The following is a 15,096-nucleotide window of genomic DNA, read 5'->3' on the forward strand; positions in this document are numbered from 1 at the left end:
GGAAGTAAAGAAAAATAGTGAAACCTGAGTCATATAGTTTTGACTTATGAAACTTTATATTAAAACATACATTTAAAAACATTAAAATACATCAAAATATACATTAAAAATACATTAAAACATATATTAAAAAAATAAAACCAGAAAGAATGGGGAAAGGAACCCTGTGATTGAGTACCAACTACTACAAAAAAACAAATACGCCTAACTGTATACCATACTTATAATACACTGGGGAAGAAAAAAGTAATTCAAATAATTAACTGTGTAGTCTGACATATTTTAAGGGACATATTTTGAGGATAAACATTTTTCAGTAGTGGTATTGGTATAGTAATTCTGAGAACTTTTACTGTTGGAGAAAGGAGTAGAAAATATGAAATGAGGGAAGAAAAGGAAGTCCTGTGTTGTTAGAAGCATCTGAGAATTCATGATTTAAATATATACATATATATATATATATATAAAATCCATACATGTATAGTATTTATTAGTTTTGCCTACTGTAAGATTCTAGAAGCAATGACACCATAAGTAGCAATGTCCACAGTTAACATCCAGAGCTTGATGTTAGTGCTAAGTAGCAGTCTCTGCCACAAAAAGGAAAAATTAAGATATTTGCAATATTGGTTGATTCTAAGTCAGAGACAGGAAAAGTAGAAAGTGGACATGGAGTATTTTCTTATATGCCAGAAAAACTCCCCACAAATAGGAGATATATCAAAAGAACAGGACCAAATTGATGGGGTTTCCTTTGGCTAAATTTGGAACAATTTGTACATTAAAATGAATAATGATGGCATGGATGATAAAATTGGAGAACAGGAAACAATCCATGAGTCCATAGCAGTAAAAACAAACAAAAGATAAGGGTCACAGAAGAGAAGGCACTTTTTAAAAATAATCTTACAGAAAAATAGAGAATGAATAATGGAATTACAAAATTACCATTTTATAATCACTTAGTGTAAAACCATTAATTCTGGCAGGAATCATCAATTGATGCTAAAACAATTGACTAAAAAATGTTGGGGAACAGGATAGTTACATTAAAGTATTAATTCACAGATTACTAATTACAAAAGAGAAAAGGTAACTTCACAATGGAGAGATTTGTTGGGTATCACCTAAAGCAAGACATCAATGACATCACTGATACTGGGACCAAATAAGGTCAACCAAGCAAGGCATATCACCAATGATGCAATTCCTATTTAAAAAAAATGATTAATCTGAATCTAAATTATGAGGAATGTAACCCAAATTGTGGAACATGTTATAACGAAATGGCATGAAAGTAACAACAACAAAAAGGCAAAAGAAAAGACTGGGGACTTTTTTGTTTTTAAGTCTTTGTTTGCTTATTTATGTATGTATGTATGTATGTATGTATTTATTTATTGAGAGTGAGCAAGTGCACGCATGAGTAAAGAAGGGACAGAAAGAGAGGGAGAGAGAGAATTTCAAGCAGCTATTACTCAAGTATTTCATATCAAGTATTCAGAATATCTTCAAATGCTTCTCCCCTAAATAACCTCTGTATATGTAAGTCTAATGATAAAAAATACAAACAAGTTATTGAATCTATAGAGGTAAAATTTTATGGAAGTACATTATAACTTCTCTGTAGATTGAAATGTTTAGTAGTAACAAAAATTGGGAAAAAATAAAAGGCAGGGGCAACAACTGTGTATCATAGATGGTTCCATAGGACTTTGCCTCTTTTTTTACTTTTTATTATATCACTATCTACACTAATGATACTTTTCATTAAATGATATCAGTATATGTCAGAGTTCTTGTATAAGTGGTACATCGGTGTTAACTGTTGTTAATATAGCTATCAGCATGAAGAGAAGGGAAATCGAGATGGGGAAAGCATACAAAAATGCCACCATCCTGGCCTTTAAAAATCTTTATTGGATTAGTGACATATTTTCCCCATTCATGATCTCATAATTGAGATGGCAATCAATATTCTTAGATTGATTTCAAGAGCAGCTGTACCTCTTAGGTAAATAATGGCATTAATGCTACTTGTCAGTTGGGAAAAGACTAAAGAAAGGTATGAATACAAAGAAGTTAAAATCTGTAGGTCCCCAGTGATTCACGTTTCTCTTTTTTTTTTCTTTCTTTTTTTTCTTACAAAATATACACATTTATGCCCAAGACTTCCAAAAGTTTTACCACTATTATCGTATTATGATCTAATTTAGTTCCACGTGCAAACAGGGTTCTTTGGGTATAGCTCTTTAAGTACAGTGCTTAAAGTATAGTTCCTCTTGTTCTATAGACATTTAAGTGGCACCTGGGTAGCTCAGTCAGTTCAACATCAGGTCAGATATGCCCAGGTCATGATCTGAGGTTTGTGGTTTTGATCCCCGAGTTGGGATTTGTGCTGACAGCTCAGAGCCTGGAGCCTGCTTCAGATTCTGTGTGTGCCTACTCATGTGCTTGTGCACACACACACTCGCTCTCGCTCAAAAAATGAATAAACAAAAAAATTGTTTAAGTAAAAAGGCAAGTTACTTACCTATACATACCCAACATACAGTGGTGGGACATGCATAGGGTAACCATTGTAAACACTCCTCTTCAGAATTGGGAAAATGGGGTGCACTCAGAGGCCACTATTCATAGCAATTCTGAAGTCCGGCTGGGCAAAAGTTGGAACTTACTTGATTTGGTCTTCAGGCCTAAGAATGATTTTTTATGACTCTTGGATCTGTCATGTTCCACTTTCTGAGTTACTCCTTTCTGTTTTTTATAAATTGAGATATAAACCACATACTATAAAATTAACATTTTTAAAAGTATACAATTTTGTGGGGGTTTAGTGTCCTCATTCACTAAGTTTTGCAACCATCACTGCTATCTGATTCCTGAACATTTCATCCTCCTAAAAAAGAAACCCATTAACAGATTAGCACTCATTTTTCATCCTTTTCCTACCCGCCCTCAGGCTCTGGCAACCACTGAACCCACTTTTTGTCTTAATAGATTGGTCTGTTTCAGACATTTCATATAAATGGAATCATACCATTTATACCATCATGCCTTCATTTAGCATAGTGTTTTCAAGGTTCATCCTTAGAATATGTATCAGTTCTTCATTCCTTTTTATGATTGAATAATACTCTGTTGTGTGGATGTGCACATTTACCAGTTGATGTTCATTTAGGTTGTTTCTACTTCTTGGCTATTACAAATAATGCTACCATGAACATTCGTGCACTCATTTTGCTTGGACATATTGTTTTCAGTTTCCTTGGGTATATACCTTGGAGTGAAATTTGCTGGATCATAATGGTAATTCTTTGTTTACATTTTTGAAGAGCTGCCAAGGTATTTTCTGAAGTGGCTACACCATTTTGCATTCTCACCATCAGTGTTTGAGGGTTCAGATTTCTTAACATCCTTATGAGCACTTTATCCTTTTGGGTGTGAAATGATATCTCATTGTGATTTGATTTGCATTTTTTCCCTCATGAGCAATGATGTTAAGCATCTTTTTCATGTACTTATTGGCTGTTGGTAATATCTTCTTTGGGAAAATACCTACTCAAATCATTGCCATTTTTTATTTGTGCATTTTTTATTGGCTATTTATAGAAGTTCTTTTTATACTGTGGACACTGGGTTCTTATCAGACATGATTTATAAATATTTAGAAATATAAGTATTTATATCCAGTGAGTGACTGTCTTTTCACTTCTTGGTATTATCCTTTGAAGCACAAAAGTTTTTAATTTTGATCAAGTCTAGTGTACCTATTTTTTCTTTTGTTGCTTATGCTTTTGGTGTCATACGTAAGGAATCGGTGCCTTAATTCGAGGTTATGAAGTTTTACACGTATGTTTTCTTTTACAAGGTTTAAAGTTTTTAGCTCCTCTATTTAGGTCTTTGATCCATTTTCAGTTAATTATGGTGTGAGGTGGAGATCAAGCTTCATTTTGTGTGTAAATATCCGGTTGCCCCAGTATCATTTGTTGAAAAGACTTCTTTCCCGCATTGAATTGTCTTCATACTCTTATCAAAAATAAATTGTAGATGTGAGGATTCATTCTGGGGCTCAGTTCTACTCCATTCATCTGTATATCTCACTTTCTGCCAGTAACACCTTGTCTCAGTTATTGCACTTTATAGTAATTTTCAAAATCAGGAAGTGCTAACCTTTTAATTTAGTTCTTCTTTTTCAAGATTTTTTGGCTATTCTGGATTCCTTTAATTTCCTTATGAATTTTAGATCATCCTGCCAATTTCTGCAAAAATGCCATCTGGGATATTGATAGAGATAGTGTTGAATCTCTTTATGAGGTGTTACCATCTTAACAATATCACATCTTCCAGTTCATGAACATAGGATATCTTTCTTTTTATTTAGGCTGTCTTTGAGTTTCATCATTTTTAGCATACAAAACTTGCACTTCTTTGTTAACTTACTCCTCTGAGTATTTTATTCTTTGTGATCCTGTTGTAAATGGAATTATTTTCTTAGTTATTTCATTGGAATTGTTTAATGCCATTGTATAGGAGTAAAATTGATTTTTATTGATATGATTTCTTGTTGCTTTGCTGACTCTATTATCTCTAAAATTTTGTGTGTGTGGATTCCTTAGAAACTTCTCTATCTAAGATTATGTTATGAATCACTATATTGTATACCTGAAATGAATATAACACTGTGTGTTAACTATAGTGGAATTAAAATAACATTTGTAAAAGAGATTGTTATGTACAGAGTTTTTCTTCTACCTTTCTTACCTAATTGCCTTGGTTGGAACCTCTAGTATAAAGTGTATATCCTTGTATTGTGTCTTGTTCCTGATCTTAGAGGGAAGGCTTTTGATCTTTCACCATTAAATATAATGTTACCTGTGATTTTTCCTAGGTGTCCTTTCTTAAACTGAGGTAGTTTTCTTCTTCTCTTCCTAGCTTGTTCAGTGTTCTTTATATGAATGGTTACTGGATTTTGTCAAGTGCTTTTCTACATCTATGGAGATTGTTTGGCTTTTGTCCTTTATTAATGTTATTTTATAGTGACTGGTTGGTTTTTATATGTTGAACTGACCTTGCATTCTTGGGATAAATTCTTGGTATATAGTTCTTTTTTATGTATTGCTGGATTCTGCTTGCTAGTATTTCATTTAGGATTTTTGTGTCTTTTCATAATGGATAGTTTTCATTTGGCTTGGTAGTTTTCATGTGATATTCTTGTCTAGTTTGACATTAGGCTAATATTGCTGTCACAGAATGAGTTGGGAAGTATTCCTTTCTCTTCTCTTTTTCAGAGTTTGTGAAGTTAATTTTTATTTAAATGTCTAATAGAATTCACTAGTAAATCTCTCCGTCCCTGGGCTTTTCTTTGTGGCAAGTTTTTAAATTAATTCAATGTTTTTTATTTATTATAGATCTGTTTAGATTTTCTACTATGTCTTTGCATCAGTTTGGTAGTTTTTGTGTCTTTATAGAAAATTAGCCATTTCATCTAGGATATCCAGGGTTTTTTTTTCCCTTTTTTTAAATTTTATTTTTATTTTAATTACAGTGTAGTTAACAGATAGTGTTATATTAGTTTGGGATATCTACTTTGTTGTATAATTTTTATGGTATTTTCTGATTCTTTTTTGTGTTTCTCTGAGGTTAATGGTGATGTCTCTTCCTTCATTCCTGATTTTAGCAACTTAAATCTTTTCTGTTTTTTTTCTCTTGGTCAGTCTAGCTACAGGTTTATAAATTTGTTGATTTTTTTTAAAGAACCAACTTTTGGTTTCATTGATCTTCTCTGTTGGTTTCTGTTCTGTAACTTTTTCCTGCTCTGACCTTTTATTTCCTTCTTTTTGCTTTCTTTGAGTTTAATGTTCAATTCATTTACTCTCAAGACAGGTTAGGCTAATGGGTTGTTGGTATGAATTTCTTTCAAAATATGTTTTTTACAGCTATAAATTGCCTTCTAAGCACTGATTTAGCTGCATCTCATATTGTTTGGTCTGTTGTGTTTTCCTTTTCATTCAACTTTTAGTATATTCTAATATCCTTTGTGACCCAATATTTTACTCATTTGGTGTTCAGAAATGTTTTTATTTAATTTTCACATTTGTGAATTTCACATATTTCCTTTTGTTATTTGTTTCTTGTTTCATTCCTTTGATGTTGGAGAACAAACTTTTAAAGTTTTTAATCTTTTTGTTCTATGGCCTAATATATGGTCTATCTTGGAGAATTTCTACCTGCATTTGACAAAAATGTATATTCTGGTGTTTGGGGGTGGAATGCTCCATATATGTTTGTAAGATTAGTTGATTTATAGTGTTGTGGAAGCCTTCTATTAGTTGATCTACTCCTGGTTTTTGTATCCATTATTGAAAGCGATTTATTGAAGTTTCTAATTGTTAGTATTGAATATTTTATGTCTCCCTTTAATTCTGTTATTTTTTCATGTATTTTTGGGCTCTATTGTTAGGTATACCTATGTTTATAATTATTAACTTCTTAATAGGTTGAGCCTTTATCATTATGAAGTGACCTTCTCCATTTTTTATTGACAAGATTTGTCATAGGATAGATTTTGCCTGATATTAGTATACCCACCCAGTTTTCTTTTGATTACTGTTTGCATAATGGATTCCCCTGCCCCCAATCCTGTTTCTTTCAAGATTTTTAGATCTTTGAATTTAAGGTCTCTCTTTTGGGGCACCTGAGTGGCTCAGTCAGTTGAGTGTCTAACTCTTGATTTCCGCTGGGGTCATGATCCCAGGGTCATGGGATCAAGCCCCACATTGTGCTCCGCAACTGAGCATGAAGGCTGCTTACGATTCTCTCTTTCTCTCTCACTCTGCCCCTCTCACCTGCTCACTCACTCTCTTAAAAAAAGAGAGAAAAAGGTCTATTTCGACAGCATATAGTTGGGTTTTTCTTTTTAATACATTTTGCCAATTTCTGCCTTCCCATTTACATTTAAAATAATTACTGATGAGGTAGGATTTACATCTATCATTTTGCTGTTTGTTTTCAATTTGCCTTATTTCTTTATGTTTTCTGTTTCCATTATTACTTTGTTTTGTGTTAAATAAATATTTAATTCCTTTGTTGTGTATTTTACTATATTTTTTCAGGTATTTCTTAGTGGTTGTCCTGGGGATTACAGTTAGCATCCCAGTAGACAACCTTCTAATTCAGATTAATACCAATATAATTTCAGTAGTATACAAAAACCCTGATTCTATATGTCTCCATTTCATTTCTCCTCCTCTGTGCTGCTTTTATACTCCATGTTACATCTTTACACATTGTCCAGTGAGAGAGATTTGCAATTATTGCTTTAGCAGTTATGTTCTTAATTTAGATAGGAAAAATAAGTTATAAACAAAAAATACATTTATACTGTATTTTACCTATATAATATGTTACTGTACTGATGCTTATTATTTCTTTGTGTGGATTTGAGTTACTGTCTAGTGTCCTTTTATTAGGTCAGGTCTGCTTGCAGCTAGTTTTCTGTTTTTTTTAATCTGAGAATGTCTAAATTTCTTGTGTGTTTTTAAAGGATACCTCTGCAGAATATGGAATTCTTGGTTGACAGTCTTTTCTTTCAGTTCCTTGAATATGTCATCTCACTGCTTTCTGGGCTTCATGGTTTCTGGTGTGATATTGGCTGTTAATCTCATTGAGAATCATGTATGTGATGAATTGACTTTTTTCCCTTGGTACTTTCAGGACTTGCTCTTTGTCTTTGGTTTCTGACCACTTGATCCTGGTTGGGGTTTGTTGAGCTTCTTGGATATGTAGATAAGGTTTTTCATCAAATCTGAGACATTGTCAGCCATTATTTCTTCCACTATTCTTTGTGCCTTTTTCTGTCTTCTCCTTTTGGGACTGTCATTTGTAATATTGGTACACTTTGATGATATTCCATAGATCTCTGAGACTCTTGTTTATTTTTTTTCCTTCCTTCTTCCCTCCTTTTGCCTCCCTTCTCCCCACCTACTTACCTACCGCCCATCTATCTGTCCTTCCTTCCTTCATTTCTTCCTTCCCACTCTGTCTACCTTCTTTTCTCTCTCTCAGAATGGCTAATACCAATGGGCTTTTTCTCTTTCCTCAGAATGAGTAATATCAACTTCATTCTTCATTCTTTTTCTGCCAGTTCAGATCTATTGTATCCAACATAGTGAATTTTGCATTTTATTTTTTTATTTTTTTAATGTTTTATTTATTTTTGAGAGAGAGCATATGAGTGGGGTAAGGACAGAGAGAGAGGGAAACAGAAGATCCAAAGCAGGCTCTGTGCTGACAGCAGCAAACCTGATGTGAGGCTCAAACTCACAAACTGTGAGATCATGACCTGAGCCGAAGTCGGATGCTCAACTGACAGAGTCACCTAGGCACCCTGAATTTTGCATTTTAATTTGTGTACTTTTCAACTCCAGAATTTCTAGTTGGTTCTTTTTAAAAACTTTATTTTTATTTGCTGAAATATGCTCGATACTTTCCTTTATTATTATATTATTATTATTATATGTATATTATTATACACATGGTTTCCTTTAGATTTTTTAATATATTTTAAAATGACTGGTTTAAAGTTTTTGTCTAGTAACTTAAAATATCTGGGTTTTCTCAGAGACATTTTCTGTTGGCTGTTTTCTTCCTGTGTGTATGGGCCATATTTCCTTGTTTGTTTTTTTTTTGCATTTTTTATAATGTTTTAAAAACTGGATATTTTAAATAATACAGTGTGACACTGGTAGAAATCAGATTATCCCCCCACCTCAGGGTTCATCGTTGCTATGTGTTGTTTGCTTGTTTAATGACTTTTCTAATCCAATTCTGTGAAGTCATTTTTTTTCTTTCTTAATAGTTTATTGTCAAATTGGTTTCCATACAACACCCAGTGCTCTTCCCCACAAGTGCCCTCCTCCAACACCACCACCTCCTTTCCCCCTCCCCTCCCCCTTCAACCCTCAGTGCATTTTCAGTATTCAGTAGTCTCTCAGGTTTTGCGTCCCTCTCTCTCCCCAACTCTCTTTCTCTCTTCCCCTCCCCCTGGTCCTCCATTAGGTTTCTCCTGGTCTCCTGTTAGACCTCTATCAGTGCGAACATATGGTATCTGTCCTTCTCCGCCTGACTTATTTCACTTAGCATGACACCCTCGGGGTCCATCCACTTTGCTACAAATGGCCAGATTTCATTCTTTCTCATTGCCATGTAGTACTGCATTGTGTATATATACCACATCTTCTTGATCCATTCATCAGGTGATGGACATTTAGGCTCTTTCCATGATTTAGCTATTATTGACAGCGCTGCTATGAACATTGGGTACATGTACCCCTATGCATCAGCACTTCTGTATCCCTTGAGTAAATCTCCCGTGCTGATCTGTGAAGTCATTAAAGTCAGTATTCTTTGTATTGTGTGGGTATTAACATCTTTGCTTGGTTAGCTTAGTGGTCAGCTGATGATTGGACAGGGCTTGCTTTAAATTTCTAGAACCATAAGATTGTTAGTCTTTGCCTGGGAACAGTCTACCTCAGAAGTAGGAAGGGAGAGTAAGAACAGAGCAACTTAAAACATTCTTACTATTCTTACCAAGATTTAGCCAATATGCTTGAATAGACACTTCCTGGAAAGATTTGGTTAATTCCAGAGTTGTTTTGTTTGAAGAAATGACACATCCCACCAACAAAAAAATTAAAATTAAACATTCACATGAGTCCCACAACATTAAGAGAGAGTCAGATCTGGAGAAAAACTATCACGTTTTTGAAGCCATGTTCATGGCTGTTCCCCTGATTTGGTCTTTGCTCAACCTTTTTAAGTTTTAGCCTCATTTGCTATCTGTATATACTGAAAAATTTCAGAATAATCAAGACCTGGTCTCTTTTTTGTCTAACAGTCCTTCCTTTAGGATAGCTCTTTTATATTTTATATAATTAGAAAGAAAAGACCAGAGGGCATCTCAACACTTTTTTTTAGAAATTTCCATAGATAGATCACTCAGTCTCTTATGTACATTTTCTACTCTCCAGCTTACCTTAAACAACAGTATTATAAAACTTTCTGCCATCACAAAATAAGTATATTCTTTCCTCTACTTTCCAGTAACATTTACATCATTGTCCTACAAATCCTCACCCTACGCTCCTTATCGAAGACCAGGAAGCTCCTGTTAGCAACTTCTTCGAGGTACCATTCGATTTACAATGTTAGTTCTCCACAAAGCCCACTGCCTGGTTCTAAAGCCAAATGCACATTTTTCTTCAAGCAGCATCCCACTAACATGTATCAAAATTTGTTTTATTTATTATTATCACTTAACAAATTATCCCCCAAATTTAGCAGTTTAAAATAACAAACATTTATCATCTCACATTTTCTCTAAGCTGGGAATCTCAGGGCAGCATAGCTAGCTGGATGTTTCCAGCTTGGTTTCTCACTTGGATGCAGTCAAAAGGTCAGCTAGGGTCACAGTCATCTGGGATTTGACTGATCTAGAATATCTTCTTCCAGGCTCATTCCTTGGTTGGTGGCAGACCAGTTCCTCTCCATGTGAGCCTCCCCACACAGCTTCTAACAGTATGGCCTCCTCTGGAGTGAGTGATGAGAGAGATGGAAGGACAGAATAGGGAATGGGGAGATGGGGGAGGGACAGCAAACACTAACACGTGTTTAAGAGTATCCAAGATAGACACTTTATATTGTTATTCTTTTATAACTAAATCTTGGAAGTGACATGCTTCTTGAGTGTGCTGTTGATCACCCATACCACAGCTGATGTGACATGGGCGACTGCACAACAGAATGGAATCATTGAAGGAGCATCTTGGAACTGGCTGTTACGAAGAGCTTGTTAAACTTTGAATTAGTTAAATTTATAAAATGAAGAGATAGGACAAAAAATAAGTTATATTTGTTTTCTTGGGGGCAATAGACACTATTTCCATGTGGCAGCATTCTCTCTTCTAGCCAAATATTTATTACTTGCCTCACCTTTAAAAACAGGATGATTCCTGGTCTGTATCTCTAGCTAATTCATTTGCTTGCACACATAATATAGAAGGCTCAGTAGCTAATCAGCATTTTCTTTATCTCTTTGTCTTTCTCTTTTTTTAATTAACTAAACATACACTAATTCCCCAATATAAAGGGCCCAAAACTGAATACATGAAAAGAGAATTATATATTCTGCTTTAAACTTGGCTACAAATTCAAACCTAAAGTTGTAGCCCTAGAGAAATGATATGAATCCAAATATGTTTCTGTTCTTTTTTGGGTAAATTTAATTATTTTGAATTTACAAGGTGACATTAGTCAATAAATTCTAGGATAGTTAAAATACTTAGAAGTAAATCCATATCTCCTTTTAACACATAATACAAAGCAAAATTAGATTTGAAAAAAGATATAAAAGAATGTTCACAGAAGCCTTCAAAGATTCCTATAGGTAATAATCGAGAAATGATACATTACCTATGTATAACATGGAAATTTCTTGTTTTAGTGAATCACGTAATTTAAGGTTTATGTGCTAATATTGCCTATTCTGGACCAAAAAGTATTTAGAAATTAGGTTCTTTCTACTTTTCTAGTTAATAATTTTATATTAACTTAGTTAATATTTTTATATATTTGGTGATTTGTGACTTAAATAAAACATAACTGCTCAGTCTGCATCTTAATGGCTAATGTTTACTAGACTGTTAAAATGTGCCAAGTACAGGAATTCAGTATTTTATCTACAAACTTACATAACTTTAAAATATCCTGTGATCGGCACATGAAACAATGCTCAACATCACTCATCATCAGGGAAACACAAATCAAAACCACACTGAGATACCACCTCACGCCAGTCAGAGTGGCTAAAATGAACAAATCAAGAGACTATAGATGCTGGCGAGGGTGTGGAGAAACGGGCACCCTCCTGCACTGTTGGTGGGAATGTAAACTGGTACAGCCACTCTGGAAAACAGTGTGGAATTTCCTCAAAAAACTATCCATAGAACTCACCTATGACCCAGCAATAGCACTGCTAGTGATTTATCCAAGGGATACAGAAGTGCTGATGCATAGGAGCACATGTACCCCTATGTTATAGCAGCACTGTCAACAATAGCCAAAACATGGAAAGAGCCTAAATGTCCATCACCTGATAAGTAGATCAAGAAGATGTGGTGTATATATATACAATGCACTATTACCTGGCAATGAGAAAGAATGAAATCTGGCCATTTGTAGCAAAGTGGATGGACCCCGAGGGTGTCATGCTAAGTGAAATAAGTCAGGCAGAGAAGGACAGATACCATCTCTTTGTACTCAAAGGTCTAACAGGAGAACAGGAGAGACCTAATGGAGGACCATGGGGAGGGGAAGGGGGAAAGAGAGTTGGGGAGAGAGAGGGATGCAAAACTTGAGAGACTATTGAATGCTGAAAATGAACTGAGGGTTGAAGGTGAAGGGGGTGGGGGAAAAGAGGTGGTGGTGTTGGAGGAGGGCACTTGTGGGGAAGAGCACTGGGTGTTGTATGGAAACCAATTTGACAATAAACTATTTAAAAAAATAAAAATAAAAAATTAAAATATTCTGTGATCAAGTTCTATTATGATTTTTAAGATTCTGCTATCATTTCCATTTTTATGAACAGAGAAACTAAAACATAGAGGGCATATGTGTTTACTCTGAGCTCATAAAGATGGCTAAGATTTCAACCTATAGCTAAGTCTTTTTTTCCCCAATACCTAAAAACAGTAGTGCCTCTCTTCCCTTTTGGGTTCTAAATGAATAAATGTGAAGGCTAAAATGTTACTTTTTGATACGTCCACAGTTCCTTCTCTCAGATGTTTTTTCCAGAATTTTATTTTTTTTTTTGTTTTGAAAGAGGTAATATAACCAAAGTGTTTATTATGTAACATTTCCAGCAGGTCCAAAACAGTAGTACCCTGTGATCAAATATATTGATACTTCTTCAGGACTATAAATAGATTCATTTTTCAGCCTAGATCACATTTTGCTATCAAATTTGATAGTGGTCATTATGGAGATAGTTTGTTGCTCCTCCTCATCTCCAAATAGTATATGTTTTCAAGCCATTTTACATTAAAATTTTTTTAAATTTATGTTTCTTATTTTAGAGACCGTGTGCAAGCTGGGGAGAGGGCTTGGCAGGGGGCTGGAGAGAGAGAGAGAAAGAGAGAATCCTAAGCAGCCTCCACACTCACAACTGGGATCATGACCTGAACTGAAATCAAAAGTCAGACACTCAACTAGCTGAGCCACCCAGGCGTCCCCCACCCCCCATCTTCAGTTTTAGAGTCATGGACCTCTAACAGTCGGTGTTCTGGGGAACTTGTCTTCAAATCTCTTAGACATGTGCTCAAGCTAATGCTGAACCCCAAAACTAAAGAGACTTAATCCTGCAGTCTTAGACAGCCCTGGGTCAGGACAGGTCAATTCAAATAACACTAATCTGCCTGGGTAAGAGTTGAGGTATTTATAGAGCAAAGGTTTAGTATCTCAAGGTTCACTTTTAAGAGGAAGACATATGGAGCCCAATCACATCTGCATAGTTATCCTTTCCAAGTTACCAATAGGTCTACCTCTGAAGGAGCTGCATAAATAAAAGGATTGGCGTCCAGAAGCACATGTGTAGAAAAACCACCATCACCTAGTCTCCCTAGTACCAAAACTCCTTATGTCTACACTGTGTTTACAAGTAGTCTGTCCTTATTCCACACCTCTTATATAAATCATTCAATTATTCTACTTCTTGTACAAGTTGAAGCAGAATTGTGTATTATAGTCTTCGCAGATCAACATGTTTTGGGGTCAGGGATTGATTAGGACCCTCAATAATGGTATTGCTGTTTTTATAGGAGACTCTTAGTAGATACATGCTGAAATATTTAGGAGTGAAGTGTCATAATTCTACAATTTACTTTCAGTGGTTCTGCAAACAAAAAAAGTTTAAAAAGTGAATGTGGTAGAATACTAAAAAATTCCTGAATCTTGGTAGAGACTGCCTGTGTCACTGTATAGTTCTTTATCTTTTCTTTATGATTGGAATTTCTCAGTGTAAGTTGAGGAAAGAAGATTTTTGATGACATTCGGGTTATTCTATATAAGATTCTATATAGAATACACACTTGATAGAATTGAAGAATTTAATGGTAATAGTGAGAATTTAGATGTTTCATTTAATAGTTAATGCATGCACTTTGTATATTAAGTTAGAAATGACCTAGTTACAGTTTATGTTCACATTGTGTTTTAATATTTAGTAGAATACCTTTGAATTAAAACTGAAAACAAGCTGTTTTGCTTCTCTAATTCTTTGTATTTTAGTTTGGGACCAAAAAAAAATGTTTGTTGTTAAGAAATGATGAAATATGCCAAGTTTTGGGTTGATATAATACTAATTAAATCTACAAGGTTTCTGTTGCCAAGTCCTCGAAACCATTAGCCATTGTGGACTGAACTAAAAGACTTATGAAACCATTAATTTTTAATAAAAGTAAATTTCTGTGTTGATATTTTGCATTTCTCTTTTTTAATGCTTATCATATTTATTTCTTCCCTAGATCTTCCTCAGAACTGTGATCCTAACATTCCCTTAGTTGCTCAGGAATTAATGAAAAAGATGATACGTCAGTTTGCAATTGAGTATATTTCAAAAAGTGGTAAAATTCAAGAAAATAGAAATGGTTCAATTGGACCAAGTCTAATATGTAAAAGTATCCAAATGAATCAAGCAGAAAACTCCCTTCAGGAAGAGCAGGAAGGCCCCTTAGACCTCACTGTGAATCGAATGCAAGAACAAAATACTCAGCAAGGTAAGACTGTGTGTGTGTGTGTGTGTGTGTGTGTGTGTGTGTAAAACATGTTATGTTTTAGTATTATTTAACGTACACAAACTTTATATTCATAAAGAAATATATTTTAGTAATATGTGTAATTGGCCTATGTGGTATGAACTGGAGAGAAGTGCTAAAATTTATATTGCATTTGACTTTGTTTATAAAAGAGGAAACTGGACTTGCTCTTCATCTCTTTTCATAATAAAGTGTATGGTGAGAGAACAATTTGTATTCTTTGCTT

General features: G+C 34.5%; 1 protein-coding gene across 8 annotated transcripts in view; it reads left to right on the plus strand.

Moving 5' to 3' along the window:
• LCORL (ligand dependent nuclear receptor corepressor like) overlaps positions 1–15,096 on the plus strand; it is a 163,165-nt gene that overhangs the window by 88,970 nt on the left and 59,099 nt on the right. For 7 of the 8 annotated variants that reach the window (XM_029948212.1, XM_029948220.1, XM_029948197.1 and 4 more), the window contains exon 5: positions 14,580–14,831. In XM_029948212.1, the coding sequence (XP_029804072.1) occupies positions 14,580–14,831 (252 nt within the window). Of the gene's footprint in view, positions 1–14,579; positions 14,832–15,096 lie in introns of those variants that run through there. The other variant, XM_029948242.1, reaches the window with a different exon arrangement.

Source organism: Suricata suricatta, chromosome 1 (assembly GCF_006229205.1).
Source record: "Suricata suricatta isolate VVHF042 chromosome 1, meerkat_22Aug2017_6uvM2_HiC, whole genome shotgun sequence".
In the NCBI taxonomy this organism is placed as follows: domain Eukaryota; kingdom Metazoa; phylum Chordata; class Mammalia; order Carnivora; family Herpestidae; genus Suricata; species Suricata suricatta.